The sequence below is a fragment of the Mus caroli genome, chromosome 3 (genome assembly GCF_900094665.2).
Source record: "Mus caroli chromosome 3, CAROLI_EIJ_v1.1, whole genome shotgun sequence".
NCBI lineage: Eukaryota > Metazoa > Chordata > Mammalia > Rodentia > Muridae > Mus > Mus caroli.
Window position 1 is genome coordinate 31,758,964 of NC_034572.1, and position 22,266 is coordinate 31,781,229.

A 22,266-nucleotide genomic window follows, 5' to 3' on the forward strand; every position below is an offset into this window, starting at 1 on the left:
GTCTTCATTCTTCTTGAGTTTCATGCGTTTAGCAAATTGTATCTTATACCTTGGGTATCCTAAGTTTTGGGCTAATATCCACTTATCAGTGAATACATATTGTGTGAGTTGCTTTGTGATTGTGTTACCTCACTCAAGATGATGCCTTCTAAAACAATTTTTTATTAGATATTTTCTTGATTTACATTTCAAATATTACCCTGAAAGTCCCCTATACCCTCCACCCGCCCTGCTCCCCAACCCACCCACTCTTGCTTCCTGGCCCTGGAATGCCCCTGTACTAGGGAATATAATCTTTGCAAGACTAAGAGCCTCTCTTCCCAAAGATGGCTGACGAGGCCACATATGCAGCTAGAGACAGGAGCTCAGGGGGTACTGGTTAGTTCATATTGCTGTTCCTCCTGTAGGGTTACAGACCCCTTCAGCTCCTTGGATACTTTCTCTAGCTCCTCCTTTGGGGGCCCTGTGTTCCATCTAATAGATGACTGTGAGCATCCACTTCTGTATTTGCCAGGCACTGACATACCCTCACAAGAGACACTTATATCAGGGTCATGTCAGCAAAATCTTGCTGGCATATGCAATAGTGTCTGTGTTTGGTGGCTGATTATGGTATGGATCCCTGGGTGGGCAGTCTAGGGATGGTCCTTCCTTTTGTCTCAGCTCCAAACTTTGTCCCTGTAACTCTTTCCATGGGTATTTTGTTCCCCTTTCTAAGGAGAGACGAAGTATCCACACTTTGGTCTTCCTCCTTGAGTTTCATGTGTTTTGCAAATTGTATCTTGGGTATTCTAAGTTTCTGGACTAATATCCACTTCTCAGTGAGTGCATATCATCTGTGTTCTTTTGTGATTCAGCATCATTTTTATTACATGTATGTTTAGACCACTAAAAGGAAGAGACAGAGCTGTCATTACAGAAATCTCATTTGTATAAAGCTTTAATTTGTCATAGAATTTGAAAAAAAAAACATTGGACCTCTTTTTTGTGATTAGTGGGTTGCTACAGTTATTTTGTATTCTGGGATATGTGTGTGAGGAAAGGAAAGGAACGGTATCTTTTTTTAAGCCTTGGTATTAATAAAGGGGAAATTATTTTTGTATGGGTGAATTCTGAGAATCTTAGATGAATTTCTAGTTTCTTCAGATTACAGAATCATGCTTCAACTTTTAATTACATCATTCACAAAAGGCTTTACTAGATTTAAGATAAAAACATTTTATTAAGCTCATTATGAAGTTTTGTATTAACCCATATTATTGAGGTATGTGAGTTTATAGAGAGATGAAATTTTAAAATATTTTTGGAGAATTAGAAAAATACTTCATGGGAAAGAGATGTGAAGGTAGTTGTTGTTTTGTTTCCTTGGTTATTTGCACTTCATATTTCTTCCCAAACATGAGGGTGCTGTATCCACACTCCTGGAATTTGCCTACCTGCTTATCTTGCTCACATTCTGTTAGAGTAAAAAAGCATTGGATCATTTGTCTACACTGTTAATGTGCTTTTGTGATAGGAAACTTCACAGTGTGGCTTCTCCCAAGAGACACTGATGTGCCATTCAGCCTGCCACCATTACTCCTGGTGGCATTACTCTTAATGTGGTGCTCTCACGTAAAGGGTCTGAAGTCAAGTACTGGTTGCTGTGCACAATTATGAAGCAACGCACCTTTTTACTTATGACTTTTACTCATGTCTGATCTTATTAGTTGCCTAAAGCTATCCTAATAAAGTATATGGACTGGGTTGCTTAAAATGGCAAGACATTTATCCTCTGCCAGCTCTGGGTGTTCACAGGTAAGATGTTAGTAGGGCTGTTATCACTGAAGACACTTACTCACTTTTCTTGGTTGCTGGGAGTCTCAGCAGCCCTTGGTATTTCTGAGTTTGTAGATTCCTTTCTCAGATTACTGCCTCAGTTCTCAATGACATCCTCCCTGTGTACCTTTTTGTCCTAACTTTTTTCTTCCTGTATGTACACTGGTCATATTAGGGTCCATTCTAATATAGCACAAGCTCATCTTAAAGTGATTATACCTGTAAAACTGTATTTTCAAATTTTCATATGCATAAGGTTCAGGACTATACCTATTTTTTAGGAGTTACAATTCAACTTGATACAGTATGATACAAGGCATAACATTCAAAATATAGTATTCCTTTTGATAAATCAGATAAGTTGAAAATTCTGAAGTTTGTTTTTTTCAGAAGAGACTATTTTCTGCATTCTTTCTAATAAAAGAAGTTAAGGCATAGAGAATAGGTAAAGTTTTATATGAAGTCATACAGTTCATGTAAAATAAAAATTGTAGAAGAGCTTCTAGAGCTATTGCAGTTATAATTTGAAGTTTTCTTTAAAAAACTGACAGATTTAGCCCTCATCTTTAAAAGAATGTTTTAAAAAGTGCATTTTCATAAATTTATTTCAAGGCAGGAACACTAACTTCATGATAGGACCTATACACATATGCGAAAAGAAAGAGCATAGTAGTAACAGCTTACTAAATATCTGTGAACTATCTTAGTAGTGATTGTTATATTGAAGGTCCCAACAAAACAAATATGTCTAGCTAGTTAGTAGCTTCCACTTTTTTTTTTTGTCACATTGTTAGGTAAAGTGAGATTCTTGGTGAACAAAACAGCAATGGTCCTTACTTCATTCACTGGAGAAGATTATAGGGAGCAAATTGAAATTAAATAATTTCAAGTATAAAAAGTACTAGGAGAAGTCATATGTTGTGCTTTGGTAGCATATAATAGGGTCTGGAGGTAAGATTATGATCATATATACATTTTTGAAGTCTGTATTATTGTTGGTAGAGTGGGAACAAAAAGATTGACAGTGCATGCTGGGAGGCTGTGTGATGCTCTTACAGGAGCTCACAATAAACGAACAAAGGTAATAGAGAGGAGGGAAACATGTCCATGTGTTTAAGGGTGTTTCTAAAGGAACCTGTGTGAGTGTGTTCATGTGTGTATCTGTTAGTGGGAATCAAACCCAGTGCTTCATGTATGCTAAGCAAACATTCTGTCATTGAGCAAGGGTACATCTCCAGGCCTGTACGTATTCTGAATGCTTTGTGAAGCCTGTGTATCAAGGAATACTTTGTTTTGGGATATAATATGTCTTAGACACTTAATCTTAGCCTAAAGGCTTAGAAATGATTTGGAATGTCTTAATTTCTCTCTATAATCCTTCCTTTTTGGTAGTAAGTAATAATAATATTAATAATAAGTCTATGAGATAAAATTATCCTTTTATTTGTAAAAATCGTCTCCAAGGTCTGTATGGGTATTGGTTCTCCATTCCTCTCTCCACCTTCTTAATTTTACAGTCTTTTTTCAGTTTTCTTGTTTTAGTATTTTAATAGTATGATTCCTAGCCTCCTAACAAAACTGACCCTTACATTCCCTGTCAGAGTACTAACTTGTTTTCATTCATGTTACCGGCAGTTACCAGTCTGAGATCTGGGTACTTTCAGGATATAGTGTCTTTCCTTGTGGTGGGCCTCACGTGTAGATGCTGTACCACATCAGCTGAACAGATTCTGATGCCTTACTTTCCAGACAGCATAATTTTATCGTTTATAACCATGGGGGATTAGGCCAGTAGAAATTATTGTGTGCTTTCTTGGACTTCTTACCATCTTGTTGTTGTTTTCAGCAGCGACCCCCTGTGGATGAAGTACTCAGGGAAGGTCACATCAATTTGTCAGGTCTCCAGCTGAGAGCACATGCCATGTTCTCTGCTGAAGGTCTTCCCTTAGGAAGTGACTCCTTAGAATATGCATGGCTGATCGATGTGCAGGCTGGAAGCCTTACAGCTAAAGTCACAGCACCACAGGTAGGTTTCACAGCACCATCTCCATAGGTTTGTTCTTACAGTACTGTCTCCTATCATCTGCTTTGTTTCTGTCTCTGTTGCCTGCCATTGGATCCCCTTTCCCTAGTTCAGCTGCCTTGTCTGGCCTCAGTAGGAGAGGGTACGCTTAGTCCTGCTATAACTTGAGGTCCCAAGGAGGGGTAGTACCAAAGGGGGGCTTCCCCTTCTCCTCAGTGGGTATAATGAGGGGAGGGATTTGTGAAGGCAAGACTGGGAGAGGAGGGAGAGTGTGCTGCAATTAGATGTAAAATGAATAAATAAGTAAAGACATTAAAAAAAAATAGAGTCACTGTAAGTCAGCTTGATGTTTATTGCATCCCAGTAATGCCATTCCAATGGGATCCATTCTTGACACTCAGAATTTAGCAACAGAAAAGCCATTGCCAAATTTTACTTTTCTTGGCCATATATGATTGACTGATACATAGTTCCATATCATACATGAATTTTAGATTTGTTTTTTGGGGAAAAGATGCTCCAATATTTGAAGGCCAACTAATTCAGCTTTAATAATAATACTTAGAGAACAGTTCTCATCATCTTGTTTTTTTTCTCCATCTTATGTGTTATATGGAACCGTATTATTTTAATCCATAGATAATTTTATGTTTATTGTGTTAACTAAAATTATATGGTCTTAATTGTTGAAATTAGGTCTTTGGAATGACATTATATGTACCTGTCTCTCAAGATGTTTATTATTAACAACTCTAATGCATTATAAAATCAAGGGTATCAGCTGGACAGTGGTGGTGCATCTTAGTATATGAATTATTCTGTTCACTTAAGCTGCTACATAGACAGAAATGTTTTCTTTCATCTTCAAAGTACCTATTTTTTTTAAATTGTAACTCAGTATTATCATAAATATTATCATAGTTTTTCAAAATTAAATAATAATTAGAGGATTTTCAGTGCCTTTTTGTGCAGTTACCTGTCCAGTGGATCTAGTTAGCTTTAGAAGATTAAAAGTTTAACCCTTGATTTTAAAAAGTATTTGTTTTAGAAGTTGAAGTGGAATTTTTAATTGAAATTAGTTTTCTTTTAGTAATGTATTTGATATTCACAAATGTAAAGCAACAAGCTTATAAATTATATCAAGGTAGAATATCATTGGTTAGCCAGTATTTATTAAGTAGCAGCTACACAATTTTGAGTTCTTTCAGTCATGTTAGACTTTGTAAACTTTTGAATCCTGGATACTTGTTTAGGAGGCTAGTAATATTGTCACCCTGTTATTACCTGTAGCTGGCATGTCTCTTGGAATGGGGGCAGACATTTGTTTTCCATGTGGTATGTCGGGAGTATGAACTGGAAAGACCAAAGTCAGTTATAGTATGCCAACATGGAATTGATCGCCGGTTCTGTGAATCCAAGGTATGTTAACAGGTGTACTGTCAATACTGTAACCATTCATGCCATTTTTAAAATGAAACATTGATACTTAGCTTTAAATCAAATGTATATAGCCATGAAGTTAATAGCTCACTATTTCCAATTAATGATTTTGTAAATTCTTAGTTATTTAGTTGTATCTAAAATGAGGCCAGTATGAAAACAATTCACAAATATAAAAATATATTAATTTTATATTAATTTACATAATTATTGTTAAAATTTCTATTTTATCTCACTATTATACTAACTATCCATTTGTAATTCAGTTGTGTATAGATAGATAGATAGATAGATAGATAGGTTTAGAAATTGAAGCAATAAAGCCAAGTAAGTACCTTATGTAACCGAATTCATGCAGCATCCTGAAATTTAATTTCAGTATTGGCATTTGTCAGATTTTTGACTCCACAGACTTAATGTTCTTTTTAGAATACTGAGTTGCCTCAAGTAAGGAATATTTTAGTACCCCCACAAGGGTCATAGAGTATAGATAGGAGCCTCTACAAACTGTTTACAGTGATGATTAAATAATGTTACTATCACTACGTGCCCTATGAGTTTGGGCTATCTGCTCTCAGTTTTTTAAGTATGCATACTTCAGAAGACTGAGAAATCATGGTAGTTTCAAGCAAGGAAAATAATGTTAGTTGTGTGCAGATAAGATGTCAACAGTTGACTCTTCCATTCCCTAATGGTGCTTCCCTGTATGTTTTTGCCATTCAAATTGTATTTGTTTGTTACATCACTAAAATTCTACTTTAAAAAAGCAGCAATGCCCCAGAGAAATATTTATGTCATTAAAGGTTTTATTAATCAAATTTATTACAACATAATATACATGTGTTATATCCACTCTTTAAGTTGTACAATATAAGTTTTAATATGTGTGGTTTACATGTAAAACATTTGTATATCCATTAGCACCAGTGCAGATAAAGAACATTTGTTTTTATTTCAGTCAGCCCTTGTCCTATAAAAAGTATGCCTCTTGCCAGGCATGGTGGCTCAAGTCTTTAATCCCAGCACTTGAGAAGCAGAGGCAGGTGGATTTCTGAGTTCAAGGCCAGCCTGGTCTACAAAGTGAGTTCCAGGACAGACAGGGCTAAACAGAGAAACCCTGTCTCGAAAAACCAAAAACCAAAAAAACCCCCCAACCCCCCCCCAAACCCAAACAAACCGTGTTCCTGTTTTGTCAGTTCATATTATTTTGTTTTGCTCCATTGTAAACACTTTGTTGTTGTTACATGTGTGTATTTGATGCATGTACATGGGTGCTCATGTGCCTCAGTACTTGTGTGGTGATTAGAGGACAACCTTATGGCTTCTGTTCTCTCTTTCTACCTTTTGTGTAAGTTGTGGAGTTGAATGTATGTTAAGAGCTTGTATTGGCAAATGCTTTTAGCTGCTGAGCCATCTCACAAGCTCTTCTAATTTTTTCTAGAGGAAATCCATTGGTATAGAGCATTGACTATTCTGAAAAGCAACTGTTTCTTCTTGTGCCTATGTTACTAATGTGCCACTCCTGCTCTGGCCAGACGTGTTTACTCATAGCTTCCATTTCCTCCGGTTCATTCAAGTGGGAGGATGTCTGTTTTCTTCCAGTCTAACATTACCAGATCTGCTTTAGAATCAAAGTGAAATAAAGTGTGTGTGTACTACTAATATATTTATAGTTGATTTCCTCGTGCATGGTATGGACGGATGTGTGCCTGTGCATGTGATTTTCCTAGGGAAATCTTATACTAGAAGATTCATACTTGTGAGTGCTCGGCAGCTGTATACTAAGTTTGTGATGTGTTTACTTCATCTATGTACTCTGACTAATTTTGTCTCAGTAATAAGTAACATTATATATGTTATGTATACTGTATATGTAACATATAACATAATATAGTCAGAGATGGAGAGGCTTGCCAATTTTAAAATTGGTACATGGTTACATAAGGTTAGGTTTCTAGTGGGTTATTTTTATTTCTGATTATTTCTGCTGTCATTATAAACAGTGAAATTCAATTGAATAAATAATGATCATATAACAAGAATTTAACTTAAATAGTGAGATTTAGCTAAGTGTCAAAACAATGAATTAATAGTTGTACTATCCTTTTTTTTTTTTACTTTAGTTGAGTTGTATTCCTGGGCCTTGTCCAACATCAGATGATTTAAAATACACCATGACTCGTTTAGCAGTAGATGGGTCTGATATTTATATTGTGGAACATGGTTGTGCTACAAATATAAAGGTAACCATTTGTTTATTTCTTACCCAATGTAATTCATTTTCTTTTTACTAAGGTAAATCTTTATGTTTTGAAACATTTGTCCGTGTGATCTCATAGACTATTCCTACTTAATACTCATATCTATTTTCTTGAACTGTCTATTCTGTTAGTGCTTCTACCACTTTTTCACCTTGAATTACCATGGATTCATGAAAGGAAGTAAAATTACAGGTTGTAGTTATGCCCATAGTATAGTACTCTTAAAAAGATATTACTGTGAGTCACTTACAAAGCTGGACGCACTCACACACATCTAAAGCACTCCAATGGGAACGTGGAAGCAGACCCATTAGGAGTGCCTAGAAGCCTGCAGGCAGGCCAGCTAGCGCTGCAGAAGCAAGAGAGATGCTGCCTCAGCAAGGAGCAAGGGGAGAACTAACTTCTGAAAGTTGCCTTTTGACGTCCAAGTGTATTCCAGGACATACAGCGATATGTCTGTCTGTTCGTCTGTCCTTCCTTCCTTCCTTCCTTCCTCCCTCCCTCCCTCCCTCCCTCCCTCCCCACCTCCCTCCTCTCCCTCTTTCATTAAATAGGGTTTGTTTTGAATGTCTGTTGGCTTTACCCATTTATACTTCCCCCTTGGCTTCTGAAAGCATTTGCTTACTTCCCTGCTCTATGTATTTTTATTTTTAAATCAAGCCCTGCCATGTTCCTGTGGTTTCAGTACTCTACCTTCCCTTGTCCCTTTGTAGGCTCCTTTACTTGCGTGTGCTCTTTAGAAATCACTCACTTACTTAGTGTGTGTGTGTGTGTGTGTGTGTGTGTGTGTGTGTGTGTGTGATGCCATGCTTGTGGCAGTCAGAGGACAGCAGGTAGGAGTGTCCCCTCCTTTTACCACAAGGGCTCTGCTCCTCTAACTCCAGGACTGACAACATGCTTCCCTTCCCTGCTTTCCAGTCCCAGCCCTGCTTGAACAGATTTATTTTCTTACGTTTATGTATTTATTTCTAGTGTATGTGTTGAGAATCAGAGGACAACATGTAGAGTTTGTTTCTCTCCATTTACTTTCAGGTTGTGGGGATCCAGCTCAGGTGGTCAGGATGGTGGCAATCTCCCTTACCTACTGAGCCTTTCCTTCTCTATTCTCTCTTTTTGTGTCTGACACTATGTTCTTTTACTCTTTATTTATTTATTTATTTATTTATTTATTTACTTTATTTCAGGTAGGCACCAGTTCTGTAGTTTCTGCTAAGATACTTAAAAAATACTGAGCTCACAGCTTTGTTTCCTTTTCTGCTTCAACTCTAGATGGGTGCAATTCGAATTGCAAACTGTAATCTTCATAATCAATCAGTCGGGGAAGGAATAAGTGCTGCAATTCAGGACTTTCAAGTGAGACAGTATATCGAGCAATTAAATAACTGCAGGATTGGACTTCAGCCAGCAGTGCTGCGGAGAGCCTACTGGCTGGAAGCTGGGTCAGCCAACTTAGGTCTTATTACAGTTGATATTGCATTAGCTGCCAATCACCATTCTAAACACGAGGCACAGAGACATTTCTTGGAAACTCATGATGCCAGAACTAAAAGGTGGGTGAAAACCTTTTAAGAGTAGCAGTATCTGTGTCCATTGAAAATTATTCGTTAAGTTTTGAGGAAATTCTACAATTGTGGTAGATTAAGAACATTTTAAATAAAGATTTAGTGACTGTGCTCCTGTCTGTACCCTGGCTAATGTAAAGAAACCTGATACTTATAAGTAAATGCATCATTTGAGGGTCTGCAGTGATGGTGTGGTTTGGAAATAACATTTTTTAAAATGTTTTTAAGTCTATACTATGTATTTTACAATGATAATAATTCAAGTTGTAGTTTCCAGATAACATAAGACACTATTCACTCTCTAAGCTCCGTGCTTTCAATTGATTGCTTCAGGAGACTATCATATCATTGTATATAGCAGAAAACTCTTTTGGCAGGCCTTCAAAACTTGAGGGATGAGTAAGAACACCTACATCTGGTTTCATTAGCCTTTAATGCATGACAGTACCTTTTAAAACAGTTGTCAGAGCCTGCTATTATTCTTATTTTCATCTTTCTTGCTGTGGCACAGCTGTGTTTTTGTTTTGAAAGGCAAATTGATTAAAAAGATATACTCCAATATTAAATGTTTTTTTTTTGTGTTTACTTTGATTTTTATATATATTAACAATTGAATTATAATTGAATATTTACCAATTTTCCTAATGAGTTTTCTTCTATGTTGTTTTGTTTTATTTTGTGTTCCATTTAGATTGTGGTTTTTGTGGCCAGATGATACCTTGAAGAATAAGAGGTGCAGAAACAAGTGTGGCTGTCTCGGTGGCTGTAGATTTTTTGGTGGCACAGTAACTGGCCTAGATTTCTTTAAACTTGAAGAGTTGACACCTTCCAGTAGCTCTGCATTTTCAAGCACAAGTGCAGAGTCTGATATGTATTATGGCCAGTCTTTGCTACAGCCTGGAGAGTGGATCATTACTAAAGAAATCCCCAAGACTGTAGATGGTAATAAAAATGTGTTGTATGTGGTGCTGACCTCTTGCCTCTCTGTCTCTGTGCCATTCTGAGAGAAGCCCTGTTACTTAATTCAATAAAATTGATTTTTTTTAGATTATTTTTTAGGGGCTAAAATAATCTATATGCATTTTGCAGGTAACTTAAAGTCAGATAAATGTAGTGTTTTGCTATGGAAGATCTCTCCATCCCATATATGTAATGGGGTGAAATGAAAACACAACACAGTTAATATGATTACATGCTGTGCGCCTAGGTTGGGCAGATCTACTGCTACACTACCATCTTCCACAGCTTATGAGACCGCTTGGAACTTGCAGTTTCTCCAGGCCATGTGCTTCTGCTCAGCTTTTCTTCTTCCTCCTCCTCCTCTGCATCCTCTCCCTCTTCCATTTTCTTTCCTCTTCTCTCTCCAGCTCCACCTTCCCTTTTATCTGCCCAGTCATCAGCTCTCCTTTATTTTACAAGTTAAGGTGGGAAGCAGGTTTACAGGAAATCACCTGAGTGCTGACTCATTCCTTGTTCACAACCCTTCACAGGAGAACAGATTTAACATCAAATATACTTAGCCCCCGGGCTTTCCACAGCAGTGTTTCTTTTGGAGAGGCATGACATAGAATCAAAGCAGGTGTACTCTTCAGACCTCCTGCTCTTGATAAGGAGCAGTTTCCCTGCAAGGCGTAGCCTAAGCCTGTCCTCATAAGCCCCGATTCCCTCGATCTCACTTCAGTTTACTTTTATAGAATATCCTATCAGTGGCAACATTGTTATTAATGCCCCATGTCAGCAATTCATTTTCCAAGATATTTTTCTTGCTAATAAAATTGAACATGTCACAAAGAGAGGTCTGATCTTCTCTGAGTATATCCAAGATGGTGTTGTAGACAACACTGGTTTGAAATAAGCAATGAAGCTGTGACTTTTTGAGTGTGTTAGCTTTAGATTTAAGTATTGCCTTTTCTCCAAAGATTTTGGAAATAAGTTTCCCTTTGGGCTTCTTAGTAATACATTTCTGCAATTAAGTTTAATGTTTACTGCTTAAATTTGTGCGTTACATAGATGTGAAATATAAAGGTAAGTTTTGATATTTCATCAGTATTTAGCATTTTCCCTATAGGTTACTCAAAAAAATTCCTAACTTTGTTTTTCTTTTGGTAGACTTTTAAAATAAAAAGTAGTAGTTTTAAAAATTCTTATCAGATTGATTTCCTATATAAAGAAGGAGACAGGGAGGCTACAGTGCTTAATCGTTGTATAATGGAATGCCAAAATGTGTATGTGCCATTTAGGGACATTTTATTTCAGAAATGTTACTATCACATAAAACTTACAAGTAACTAGAATTTCTTGGGATTTAAAAATAAAATGGATATTAGCACATAGCTCTCTTCTTGTAACCTTATGGGTAAATACTGTTTATTTAAAAGTGTTAGCTCTGTTATTCTCATTTCTTCCTCAAGCTGTCATGCAAGGTAGGTATTATCCCAGGGAGGGACTGAGGTTCTTGAGATTAAGTGTACTAAGTCATATAGCCAAGTGGAGTATGGGTTAGTAAAGACACTTTAATATTCTTTCTTGTGTCTCTGAGTTAGCACTAATAATGGGGACTTCTTGAGTTTCTGTCTAGCAGATTGAATGAAACATAACTACCACAAACTCAAGGAACTTGTGTGGGGAGTTTATGCATGGTGCAAAGTGGGAAGAACAATTTCCAACATGTGAACAGAGTGAGGGCAAGGCTGATTATAATTTTTTACAACATTTAATCTCCTTGTGGATTCTTGAGAACAGATTATAGATCCTAAATTACCTAGGATTCATATGTGGGAAGATTTCAGTTAGCACCTACAGTATGAGTCTCTGATTGTTGAGCTTTCCTGGAGCCAAGTGTAGACATGTAGTGTTAGGATGGAGTAAACTATGTTTGTGCTGGTAGAATTAAGGATTCACTTAGTGCCTGATGTCTGGAAATGAGTCAGATTAACCTGTTTTTCTTTTGACTTTCATTGTTCTGTTTTGCTTTGTTAAATTCAGAGAATCTTTGCCCTCCATGAATTCCACCTGGAGCTGCATTCTCATTAAAGAATGTGTTTTCTGCTTAGCAGCAGGGGTGCTTTTTCTTTAGTAGTTAGGGATCTCTGCAGGGGAGGGGAAATTGAGCAAATTTTATACTATGGGGGGCTAAAAGGTGCACTATCTCTTAGTGCCTGCTCTTTCATTTTCATATCACTTCAAAGGGCTCTTATGAAATGACATAGGGCCTGTCTATTTTAGCTGTGAATTTATTATTCATTTATTTATTGTTTCGTGTTTGAGGTTGTTCTAGACACTGGAAGTACAACAGTGAGTAGACGATGATATAATCCCTACTCCGATTCAATTTGTACAGAAAATGTGGAAAATGTTTAAAACAAGTAATCTAAGTGCAGTGCATGATGCTCTTGTATTAACGTTTTCTGATAAATATGAATTGAGTGCATAAATGTGCATGCATGCGTAAGTGTGCACACATGCACACACATGCTGGGGATTGAACCACTGGTTTCCACATCCTGATCACATTCTCTACCACTGATAGACCCTTAGTTCTCAAATTCTTCCAAATGAAAGATTAAAAAAGAAACAGCAAAAGTTTGCACATTGTAGACTGTGGACCCAGAATTTTTTATACAACTTTTTATAGTGTGTAATATGTTACTATGTGTAGTTAGATACTTGTATTTTTTAAAAAGGACAATACTTTAAAATGTAGTTATATTGCCATATTTTTCATATATTCCTTCAAAAATGTTTACAGTCACTTAACCCACGTTTTCTTTGCTTAGGAAATGTGAACGGTATGAAGAGGAAAGAATGGGAAACCAAATCAGTGGGAATAGAAGGAGAGAGAAAAACTCAGCACCTTAGTCTTCAGGTGCCCTTACGGTCTCACAGTTCATCCTCTTCCTCAGAGGAGAACAGCAGCTCCAGTGCTGCGCAGCCCTTACTGGCCGGCGAGAAGGAGAGCCCCTCCTCTGCTGCTGATGACCCCTCGGTTCAGAAAGACTTGTTACATGGTGCCAGAAGAGATGATGGCCAGGCAAGGTCAGTGTGCACTTAGACGGGGAAACACTGGTTATACTTCCCTAACATAGTAGCACAGGAACTTCTTTCCTCTCCACTTGCTCATTTTAGATTATTTTTCTTTTGAACCAGAATATATAGTGTCTTTCCAAATAAAATTAATATACTCTCTGCAGATATTAGGAAATGCAAAAATGTATTTATAATGGGAATATTTCACATCCTACAACTCAGTGAATTTTTGTTACTATTCATATACTATATTACTTTATTGAATATTTCTTGGTCTTAGCATATAGTAGTTGAACACTCCCTTCTTTTGAATTACCCTTGCTTAACAGTACCCTTCACAGTTTGCTTCCACCTTCTTGGCTGTACCTTCTGTGTCCAATATCAGGCTCTTCACTTTGCTTTTCTTCTTTTGTTTCCTTTTCTTATAGCCTGACATTTGTAGAGAGATGATGTTCTTTTGAATTCTGTTCTGATGTTTCTCCATTTATTCTGTGCAGCTTCCCTAGCCAGTCTTAATAGATATTTGACTTAATTATGATGATAGCCAACATCTTTTAAATATAAAAACTATAGTCAAAACCTTTTTCCCTCACCATGATATTTTTCTTTGAATGTTTCGTGGAGACCTTCAGTTACATGTTGTTAAAATGATTGGTTTAGTCACAGTTCTCTAGATCAGAGTTCTCAACCTTCCTTAAAGTGGCGACCCTTTAATACAGTTTGTCATGTTGTGGTGACCCCCAACCACCAATTATTTCCATTGCTACTTCATCACTGTGATTTTGCTACTGTTATGAATTGTATTATAGAGTGCCTTGTCCTTATGTCTTCCTCAGTAAAGCACCCTAAGTCTGTATTGCTGGATGAAATTTAGAAGATGTGGAAAGAGAAAAAGAACCTTAAATATGCTAAGAATCCTGGATTTCTTTAAATTTTTGTAATGCTTAACATGTTTTGCTTTTGTTTGTGGATTGTTTTTTTTTTTAATAGCTTTATGGGGGATATAAACTCATGCTGTAACGTTTCACTACTTTGAGTTAATATTTTACTATAAAATTCTGGATATTTTATTTGTAATAAGATCAACATTACTTAAATGATTTTATAAGTATTTTATGTTTAGATTATGTAATGTGCTGAAAATAGAAACAGTTTTCTTCTCTTTTAGTGTCCCTACAGAAATCTCAGGAACCAGTCCTGTGTCTCCCAACACCCAGGATAAGTCAGTAGGACAGTCTCCTCTCAGATCTCCTTTGAAGCGGCAAGCCTCCGTGTGCTCCACCCGACTTGGTAGTACTAAGAGTCTCACTGCTGCTTTTTATGGAGACAAACAGCCTGTTACAGTTGGAGTCCAATTTAGTAGTGATGTCTCTCGAAGTGATGAGAATGTCCTAGACTCACCAAAACAGAGGAGAAGTTTTGGTTCATTCCCTTACACACCATCAGCTGATTCTAATTCATTTCATCAGTATCGGTCAATGGATTCCAGTATGTCAATGGCTGATAGTGAAGCCTACTTCTCTGCAGCTGAAGAATTTGAGCCCATTAGCAGTGATGAAGGCCCTGGAACTTATCCTGGTAGAAAAAAGAAGAAAAAGCAAATGCAACAGATTGATTACAGTAGGGGTTCCATATATCACAGTGTAGAAGGACCCCTTGCTGTCCATGGAGAAGGCATTACAGACCCCCGGACTCTCCCATTCAAAACTCATCCTTCCCAGGCTTCCTTTGTTTCTGCATTAGGTGGTGAAGATGAGGTCATAGAACATGTGTACATTGTAGAAGGTGAGAGAGCAGGAGAGAGTGAGCAGGTCACGTCTCAGCAGCCTGTGATGAGTTGCTATCAGACTTACCTTACTCAGTTCCAGGTAATTAACTGGTCAGTTAAACATCCTACCAACAAAAGAACCTCCAAGTCCTCACTGCATCGCCCCCTTGACCTAGATACACCAACCAGTGAAGAAAGTTCCTCATCCTTCGAACAGCTTTGTGTTCCAACATTCAAGGTACAAATCAAATCATTAGTTTCCAGCAACATAATGATCTAGGAAAACCAGTTTTAAGTTGTTAAGCTGAGTCATTTCAGCTCTCTTCTGAAAGATAGACTTTGTTTTATGTGACTCCATACACTTAGACTACAGGATTATTGCTAAATATTATAAATTGAAACAAATTAAATCAAGGATGGTATAAGATTTCAGTGTGTTAATGTAGTAAATTACTATGTAGCCTAATCTATATTGCCAGCGTTCCTAAGATTAGGATCAGATTTCTTTGTGAGTTCATGAAGACTGAAGTACGCTGTCAGAAAACTAACTCATGTGAAAAAGAACGTGCAGAGGAAGGGCGTTTGCAGTTCCTGTTTGAGTCATGTCTTTTCTGATTCTACCTTCATAATTCTTGTCACTTACTTGAGGAAAACATGAAGTTACCCATTGAATATCTTCTTTTAAATATTTATATTTCATATATCAAGGTCATAATAGTAAGATTACTTTGGGTACTCACAAGTATCACTTATCATAACATTCAGAAATAATTAAAATTTTAGACTATAAGCAACATTTTTTTCTATTCTAGGTAATCAAACAGGGACTTACTGCGAATTCTTTGTTAGATAGAGGGATGCAACTTTCAGGATCAACTTCAAAGTAAGAATTTTATGTCGTTTTTCTTTTCTTTCCTCTTTCTTTCTTTCTTCCTTTCTTTCTCTCTTTTAAGGCATATGCTCTTATTATGTTGCCCAACTTGTCCTTCAATTCTGGGACTAAAAGAATCATTCTCCCTCAGTCTTCTAAGCAGCTAAGATTACAGGTGTCAAGAAAATGCATTTTTAAAGTTCAGAGTCATAGTCCTTAATTAGGAGATTAGTAGACTTTATTCTGAGTAGCAAATCTTTTGTACTTGGGTTTAGACCTTATTTTAAGAATAAATTACCCCAAATAATTTTTTGTGTGGGAGTAGATAAACATGTTTGCATATTTTAGGACAGTCCTATCTAGTAAATAAATATATCAAAAATACTTGTTGTCATGTGATATAATTGCCATCTTTGACCAATATGTATTTTAGTACCTCATTCAGCCTGGTTTTGAAAAGTGTTTAGACTGGAAATATTAGTTTCTGCGAATTTTTCTACTGAAATAAATGTAATTTAAATGTTCACTTACTTTAGCAAAGCTCCAACTTGTATTCTTGTTTATATTCTGTTAAGTAGCACCCCGTATACTCCACTGGACAGGAAAATGGTTGATGCCACAGATGATGACACATTAACAGAAGAGTGGACCCTAGACCAGCCTGCTGCTCAGACCAAGACCACAGCCATTGTGGAAGTGAAAGGAACTGTTGATGTGGTTCTCACGCCGCTGGTGGCCGAAGCCTTAGACAGGTATTACCTATGTCTAAAAATCAGACTACTACTTTATACAGTGATGCATTCACATGACATAAGTAAATGGAATACAGAGTTTATTAACTAGCTGTTTTTAGTAGAAATAGAAGTAGATTTTAAAGGGGTTGTCTATTAGTTAATCATCTGATATGTTTTCAAGCTAAATATATTGTAGTGTTATAATAACTATAATATACTTTGTCTTTTACATTTGACTAATAAGCATAAAATGACAAACATGTGGGAAGTAATTATTTTATATTCATACATATTAATTGAAGAGATAAAGGGAAAATAATGGTTACTTACTCTGTCCTGCAAGATATACATAGTCTATCAAAGAAGATAAAACTGACCCAGGTAGAAGCCAAAATGGCACAGAATAGAGTGTGAATCCTATAGATAATGAAGAAGAGAAGGCTCAGTGAGGACCAGTTCTCATGAAAACACTTTTGCTGGAATGGTACAGGGTGTTTTCTGATAAATTGGCAAGATTCTTGGAAGGAGTCATACTAATGAAGACTATAGGAAATTATCTTTAGGAGAATCAAAAAGACTTTAGGAGAATAAAATACTACTGGTTTATACTGGTTTAAGCCATGTTTGGTTGATATCCCTGGGAATCCTACCCTTTTCTGAAGGGAAATGGAGGAGGAATGGATTGGGGGAGAGGGGAAGAAGAGGAGAGGGCCTGAGAGGAGAAGGAGGGGAAACTGTAGTTGTGATGCAGTATATGAGAGAAAAATAAATAAATGAAGTAACACAAATGTATGCATAGTGGAGAGCTTCGGGACATTAACATGTACGTGGTTACCTAATTTTGGGGGTGGGTGGAGTGTGCAAATCCATTGCGAAAAATAAGTAAAATAAATGAATGGGATTACAACAAATTAAAAGTTTTAGCAAAGATAAGACATAGTTCATAGGATGGGAAAAATATTTAAAAAGCAAACATTTGACAAAGGGTAGATATCTAGAATATGTTAGGAACTCCAAAAATCTATTAGCAAAAATTAAAAATAGACAGTAGACCTAAGTAAGTAGACTTTTCTCAGCACACACATACAAATGTCAATAGGCATATGAAAAATTAGTACTGACTTGGGAAATGCCAATTGATACTATAGTGAGATATTACCCCAGTAAGAATGGCCATTATTAAAAGGAGAAGGGATTGTTATACATTGTTTATGGGAAGGTAAGTTAGTACAGCCCTATATTGAGGCTTTTCCCAAAGCAAAAGACAAAAACTATTGTGATTCAGCAACCCTATTTGTAGGTTTTTATGCAAAGAAAATGAAATTATTATGTTGAAGAAACATCTTTCTGCCATATACACCAGCATTATTTACAGTAAGTAAGCAATGTAAGTGACCCATGTCCACCAAAGGACAAAATTTTGTACATTTACATACTGGAATACTGCTTAGCTTTAAAACAATTAAATGCTGTCATTTATGACAATGCAGATGGAACTGAAGGTCAGTAGGTTAAGTCAAATAAGACAGGCACAGACAAACTGTACATGATATCACTCATGGAATCTCAAAATTTTTTTTTTTGTCTTAGAATTTTAATGGTAGACCAAAGTCTAGTGACAGAGAGAGAAGAGGTAGAGGAATGTTGATCAACTGGTATTGAGTTTCAATTAGAAGCTATGATGTGCACTGCTGATGTGTGTAGACGTGTTTAAGGTTTTCACCTTAAATAAACAACATTCATATTACCTACATGGTACCTTGTTAGGACGTAAAATCCTAAAGTTTTTATGTATCGGGTAAAAATATAAAAAATAAAGTTTGGATATGAATGTAAGGTGCAAGTCTGTAGAAATTGTTGAACATTATTTGTGGTAGGTGCAAATGTTCCTGCCTAATCTGAGGTTTTGGCGGTCAAGGCAGGGCTAAAATTTCAAAAATGTTTTTTCCTGTACAATTTCTAAAGATGTAATTTAGGATTTTGCTTTTTAGTATTGAAGAATTGTGAATATTCAATGGTAAGTTTCACTGATTGCTTGGTAAAATAAATCATAATATTAAATAAAATTTTAATTTTTTTCTTTTTCTTTCATCAGATATATTGAAGCTATGGTTCACCGTGTGAGTACTCGGCATCCAGCTGCGATTGTAGATGATCTTCATACTAAAGTCCTTAGAGAAGCTGTGCAAAATAGCAAGACTACCTTCTCAGAAAATGTAAGAAGTCTTTTTGATTCAGTTGGTATAGCAAGTTGAGTCTTCCCCATGTGTTAGAATATCTAAACTTGAAAAACTTAAATATATCAAAATCTTATCACTAAGTTAAATTGCAATCCATCTGATATGTTCTAAAAGCCATTGGCTTCATAATAGCACAGATAACTACTGTGGATTAGTAGCACTAATTAAAAACCACAGCTTTCTTTTTATTCTTTTGTTTTGAAAGTAGCTTAGAACTAGCTTTCTAGCAAACTTTGTCCTTAAATGATGAAAAAAAAATTAAGATTTATATTGTGTGTGTGTGTGTGTGTGTGTGTGTGTGTGTGTGTGTAGTTGTGTGCACATGATTACAGATGCCTGTCAAAACCAGTAGAGGGTATTAGATCCTCTGGAGCTAGAGCTACGGATAGTTGTGAACTGCCTAATGAGGATCCTGGGAACAGAACTGTGGTACTCAAGAGCAGCACTATAGTCTCGTAAATGCTGAGTGTTTATTCATCCTCATGTTCTTTAGAATTGGTATTTTAGTGCTTTCAGAAGCAAAGATATACATATTTTTAACTTCTCTTTATTTTTATGTTGTTTCTTGTTTACCTCAGTGAATTGAGTAACTCCATTTTCTGTGTGACACCTCTACTCCTGCTGTCCTCTGGCTATGCCACCAGTTGCCTAACAGTCACACACTGGTGGTCTTTTGATGATTCTCTTTTGATTTTTTTAAATGTATCTGTAGTGTATTTACATTAAGAACTAGGATAGAGATAAAATTGAGCATGAGTTATTTCTGGTAAACTAGTCATTATTACTCATTCTGTGTTAACCTTTCATGTGAAATACCTGAAGTACATTCGAGTATTTCAGGTAGAATGGTATGAATAAGGGAAAATTGAGCTATTTCCAGCCAATAAGGAGCCAGTTATCAGAAACCAAGTGAGCCTTCAAGACTGTGGAGTTCTTGGAGTACTATCACCAATAATAATAATAATAACAATAATAATAACTATAATAAAAATATACAATTATCATTTTTGTTTATCTGTGAATGGTTTTCATTTTAGTACATAGTACTTTTTTTCAGTCTGGTAAGCTGGCCTGTTTGCCAGCTTTTGCCTGAATTTCAGGACTGAGTATTAGGATAGTTATGTCATGTAGGTCTGGGGAGTGCTAACACAATGAAGATATATGTTGTGGATGATGTAGAACTTATGAAATGCATGGGAAATAATTTTGTTCAATGCTTTTAGTTATCCCCCAAGCAGGATATTCGAGGAACAAAAACTGAGCATCCTATGATAGGAACAACTAACCAGGGACAAATTCAGACAAATGTCACAACAAAGCAAGATAATGTGACAATTAAAGGTCTACAGGCTAATGTGAGCATACCAAAGGTAAAGTTAAGCTTTTCAGAAATATTTTCTTGATGTAAGTGGGCATATTTAATTGTTTTGCCTTTTACATTTAACAAAGGGAATGTTTAGTGAAACAGTTTGCAGTATTAAAACATATTCTCCGTTCTCTTGATGATCTTTGGATTTATTATAATTAATTTAGCAGACTACTACTAAGTATTTAGTAAAATGTTCCATATTCATCTAGTAAAAATTTAACTGTGTTCTTTTGTTTGAGAATTTTATGCATTCTTATAGTGTGTTTTGATCAAGTCCTCCCAGTTCCCTCCCACTGACCTCCTCCCCATCCACCTCTACCACTTTCCCCTCCCCTGACCTCCTCCCCAACCGCCTCTACCACCCTCCTTTCCCAATTTCATGTCTGTGCTCTTTCTCTAAAGCCATGGAGTCAACACTTAGTCTCTTAGGATGTGCACATCACATCAGGGACTACATTCCTGAGGAAACCGAGTCTCTCCCCTGGTAGCCATCAATTGACTAGAGCTCCCCAGACAGCCCCTACTTTTGCTGATAGTTTGGCTAGCTTGATTTTTTTTTTAAGTATAATTTTTTTTATTGAAAAAACTTCTTCATAGAATATATTTTGATCATGATTTTTCCCTTCCCCAGTTCATTTCAGATTGCTTCCCTCCTCCTTACCTACTCAACTTTATGCTCTTTTTCCCTCTCTCTTTAAAATAAACAAAACAGAAACACACAAAAAAACCCAAAATAAACAAGACCAAAAAAGACAACAAAAACAAAACAAAACAAACAAGACCAAAAAGCAAAATACCCCCCAAACCCAAATAAAGCAAATTGGGGGGGGGGGGTCTACAAAGATACAACTCAGTTTATTTTTGTGTTGGCCAACTACTTCTTGGAATGGGGCCTGCCCAAAAATTTGGTTAATATACCCAGTGAAACTCCATTGGAGAAAACCAGTTTTTCTTTTGCCAGTGGATATTAGTGGCAAATAGCTTCTGGATACACCTGGCTTTAACTTGTGTGGATCTTCTTGTTCATGCTGCTTACAGTCTCTCTGAACTCGTATGTGCATCAGTCCTGCTGAAAGACTTATTTCCTTGGAGACACTGTCATCTCTGCCTCGTACAGGCTTTCTACTTCCTCTTTTGCCTAGAACCTTGATCCTTGAGGGGAAGCCATCATTGAAGACATCCCACTTAGGACCTAGAGCTCCAAATTGTCCACTTGAGGGTTTCTGTGTTAATTACCATCTACTATAAGAAGTTTCTCTGATGAGGCTGAAGTGATCTGATCTATGGGTATAGTAGCATGTCATTCGGAGCCATTTTATTTCTGTGTTCATTTAGCAGAATAATACTAGGAGCCTTTTCCCCATAGTCCCTTCATCTATGTAGTTTTAGGTTCTTGGCCCCTTTCACATTGTCAGATATGGATTCCATCTTGTAGAGTGGGCTTTAAATTTATTCAGAAAGTGTTTGGTTACTCCCATAACAATTGCACCAATTTATCCTCCAGGCATGTCACTGTTGAGGGTTGCAGGGTTTTCAGTATTGATGACTGCTTTTCTCCAGTAGTGTGCAGAGTACCTACCTGCCAGGATCTAAATGCTAGGGTCAGCATGACCTTGTGTGAGTCTTGTACAGTTGTATATAATGCCTTGTCATATCTGGAAGACATAGTTTCACAGCAGTTACTCACCATCTTTGGCTCTTAAGATCTTTCCTGCTGTCTTTCTCATTCATATCTGAGACTTGGGAATGGGGGTGTGATGCAGATGTTCTGTTTCTGAATGAGTACTCTTATTCTGTGTATGTTAAGTTGTAAGCTTTTTAATTAATTGCCATCAACTTTAAAAAGAAACATCTCAAAAAAAAAAAAAAAAGAAAAAGAAAAAAAGAAATGTCTCTGCATTTTTCTTTTAAAGTGTAGTTGATCATGCTCTGGTGGGAGAACACACATCCATAAGTATTATGTGCAGCACAAATTGGTCTTGAAGGTTTTTTGTTTTTTGTTTTTTTGTTTTCTTTTGGTTTTTCAAGACAGGATTTCTCTGTATAGCCCTGGCTGTCCTGGAACTCACTTTGTAGAGCAGGCTGGCCTGGAACTCAGAAATCCGCCTGCTTCTGCCTCCCGAGTGCTGGGATTAAAGGCTCAGGATTTTTTTT

The 22,266-nt window shown here is 36.6% G+C and overlaps 1 protein-coding gene across 11 annotated transcripts in view; it reads left to right on the forward strand.

Moving 5' to 3' along the window:
- The window catches only part of Kiaa1109 (KIAA1109 ortholog), a 191,668-nt gene that overhangs the window by 67,485 nt on the left and 101,917 nt on the right, over positions 1–22,266 (forward strand). For 8 of the 11 annotated variants that reach the window (XM_029475239.1, XM_021157454.2, XM_029475245.1 and 5 more), the window contains exons 23-33: positions 3,665–3,844; positions 5,132–5,260; positions 7,405–7,524; positions 8,812–9,092; positions 9,796–10,046; positions 12,881–13,139; positions 14,299–15,136; positions 15,711–15,781; positions 16,345–16,521; positions 18,599–18,719; positions 19,967–20,113. In XM_029475239.1, coding sequence (XP_029331099.1) covers positions 3,665–3,844; positions 5,132–5,260; positions 7,405–7,524; positions 8,812–9,092; positions 9,796–10,046; positions 12,881–13,139; positions 14,299–15,136; positions 15,711–15,781; positions 16,345–16,521; positions 18,599–18,719; positions 19,967–20,113 — 2,574 coding nt within the window. The remainder of the gene's footprint in view (positions 1–3,664; positions 3,845–5,131; positions 5,261–7,404; positions 7,525–8,811; positions 9,093–9,795; positions 10,047–12,880; positions 13,140–14,298; positions 15,137–15,710; positions 15,782–16,344; positions 16,522–18,598; positions 18,720–19,966; positions 20,114–22,266) is intronic. The other 3 variants (XM_029475241.1, XM_029475248.1, XM_029475242.1) reach the window with 2 other exon arrangements.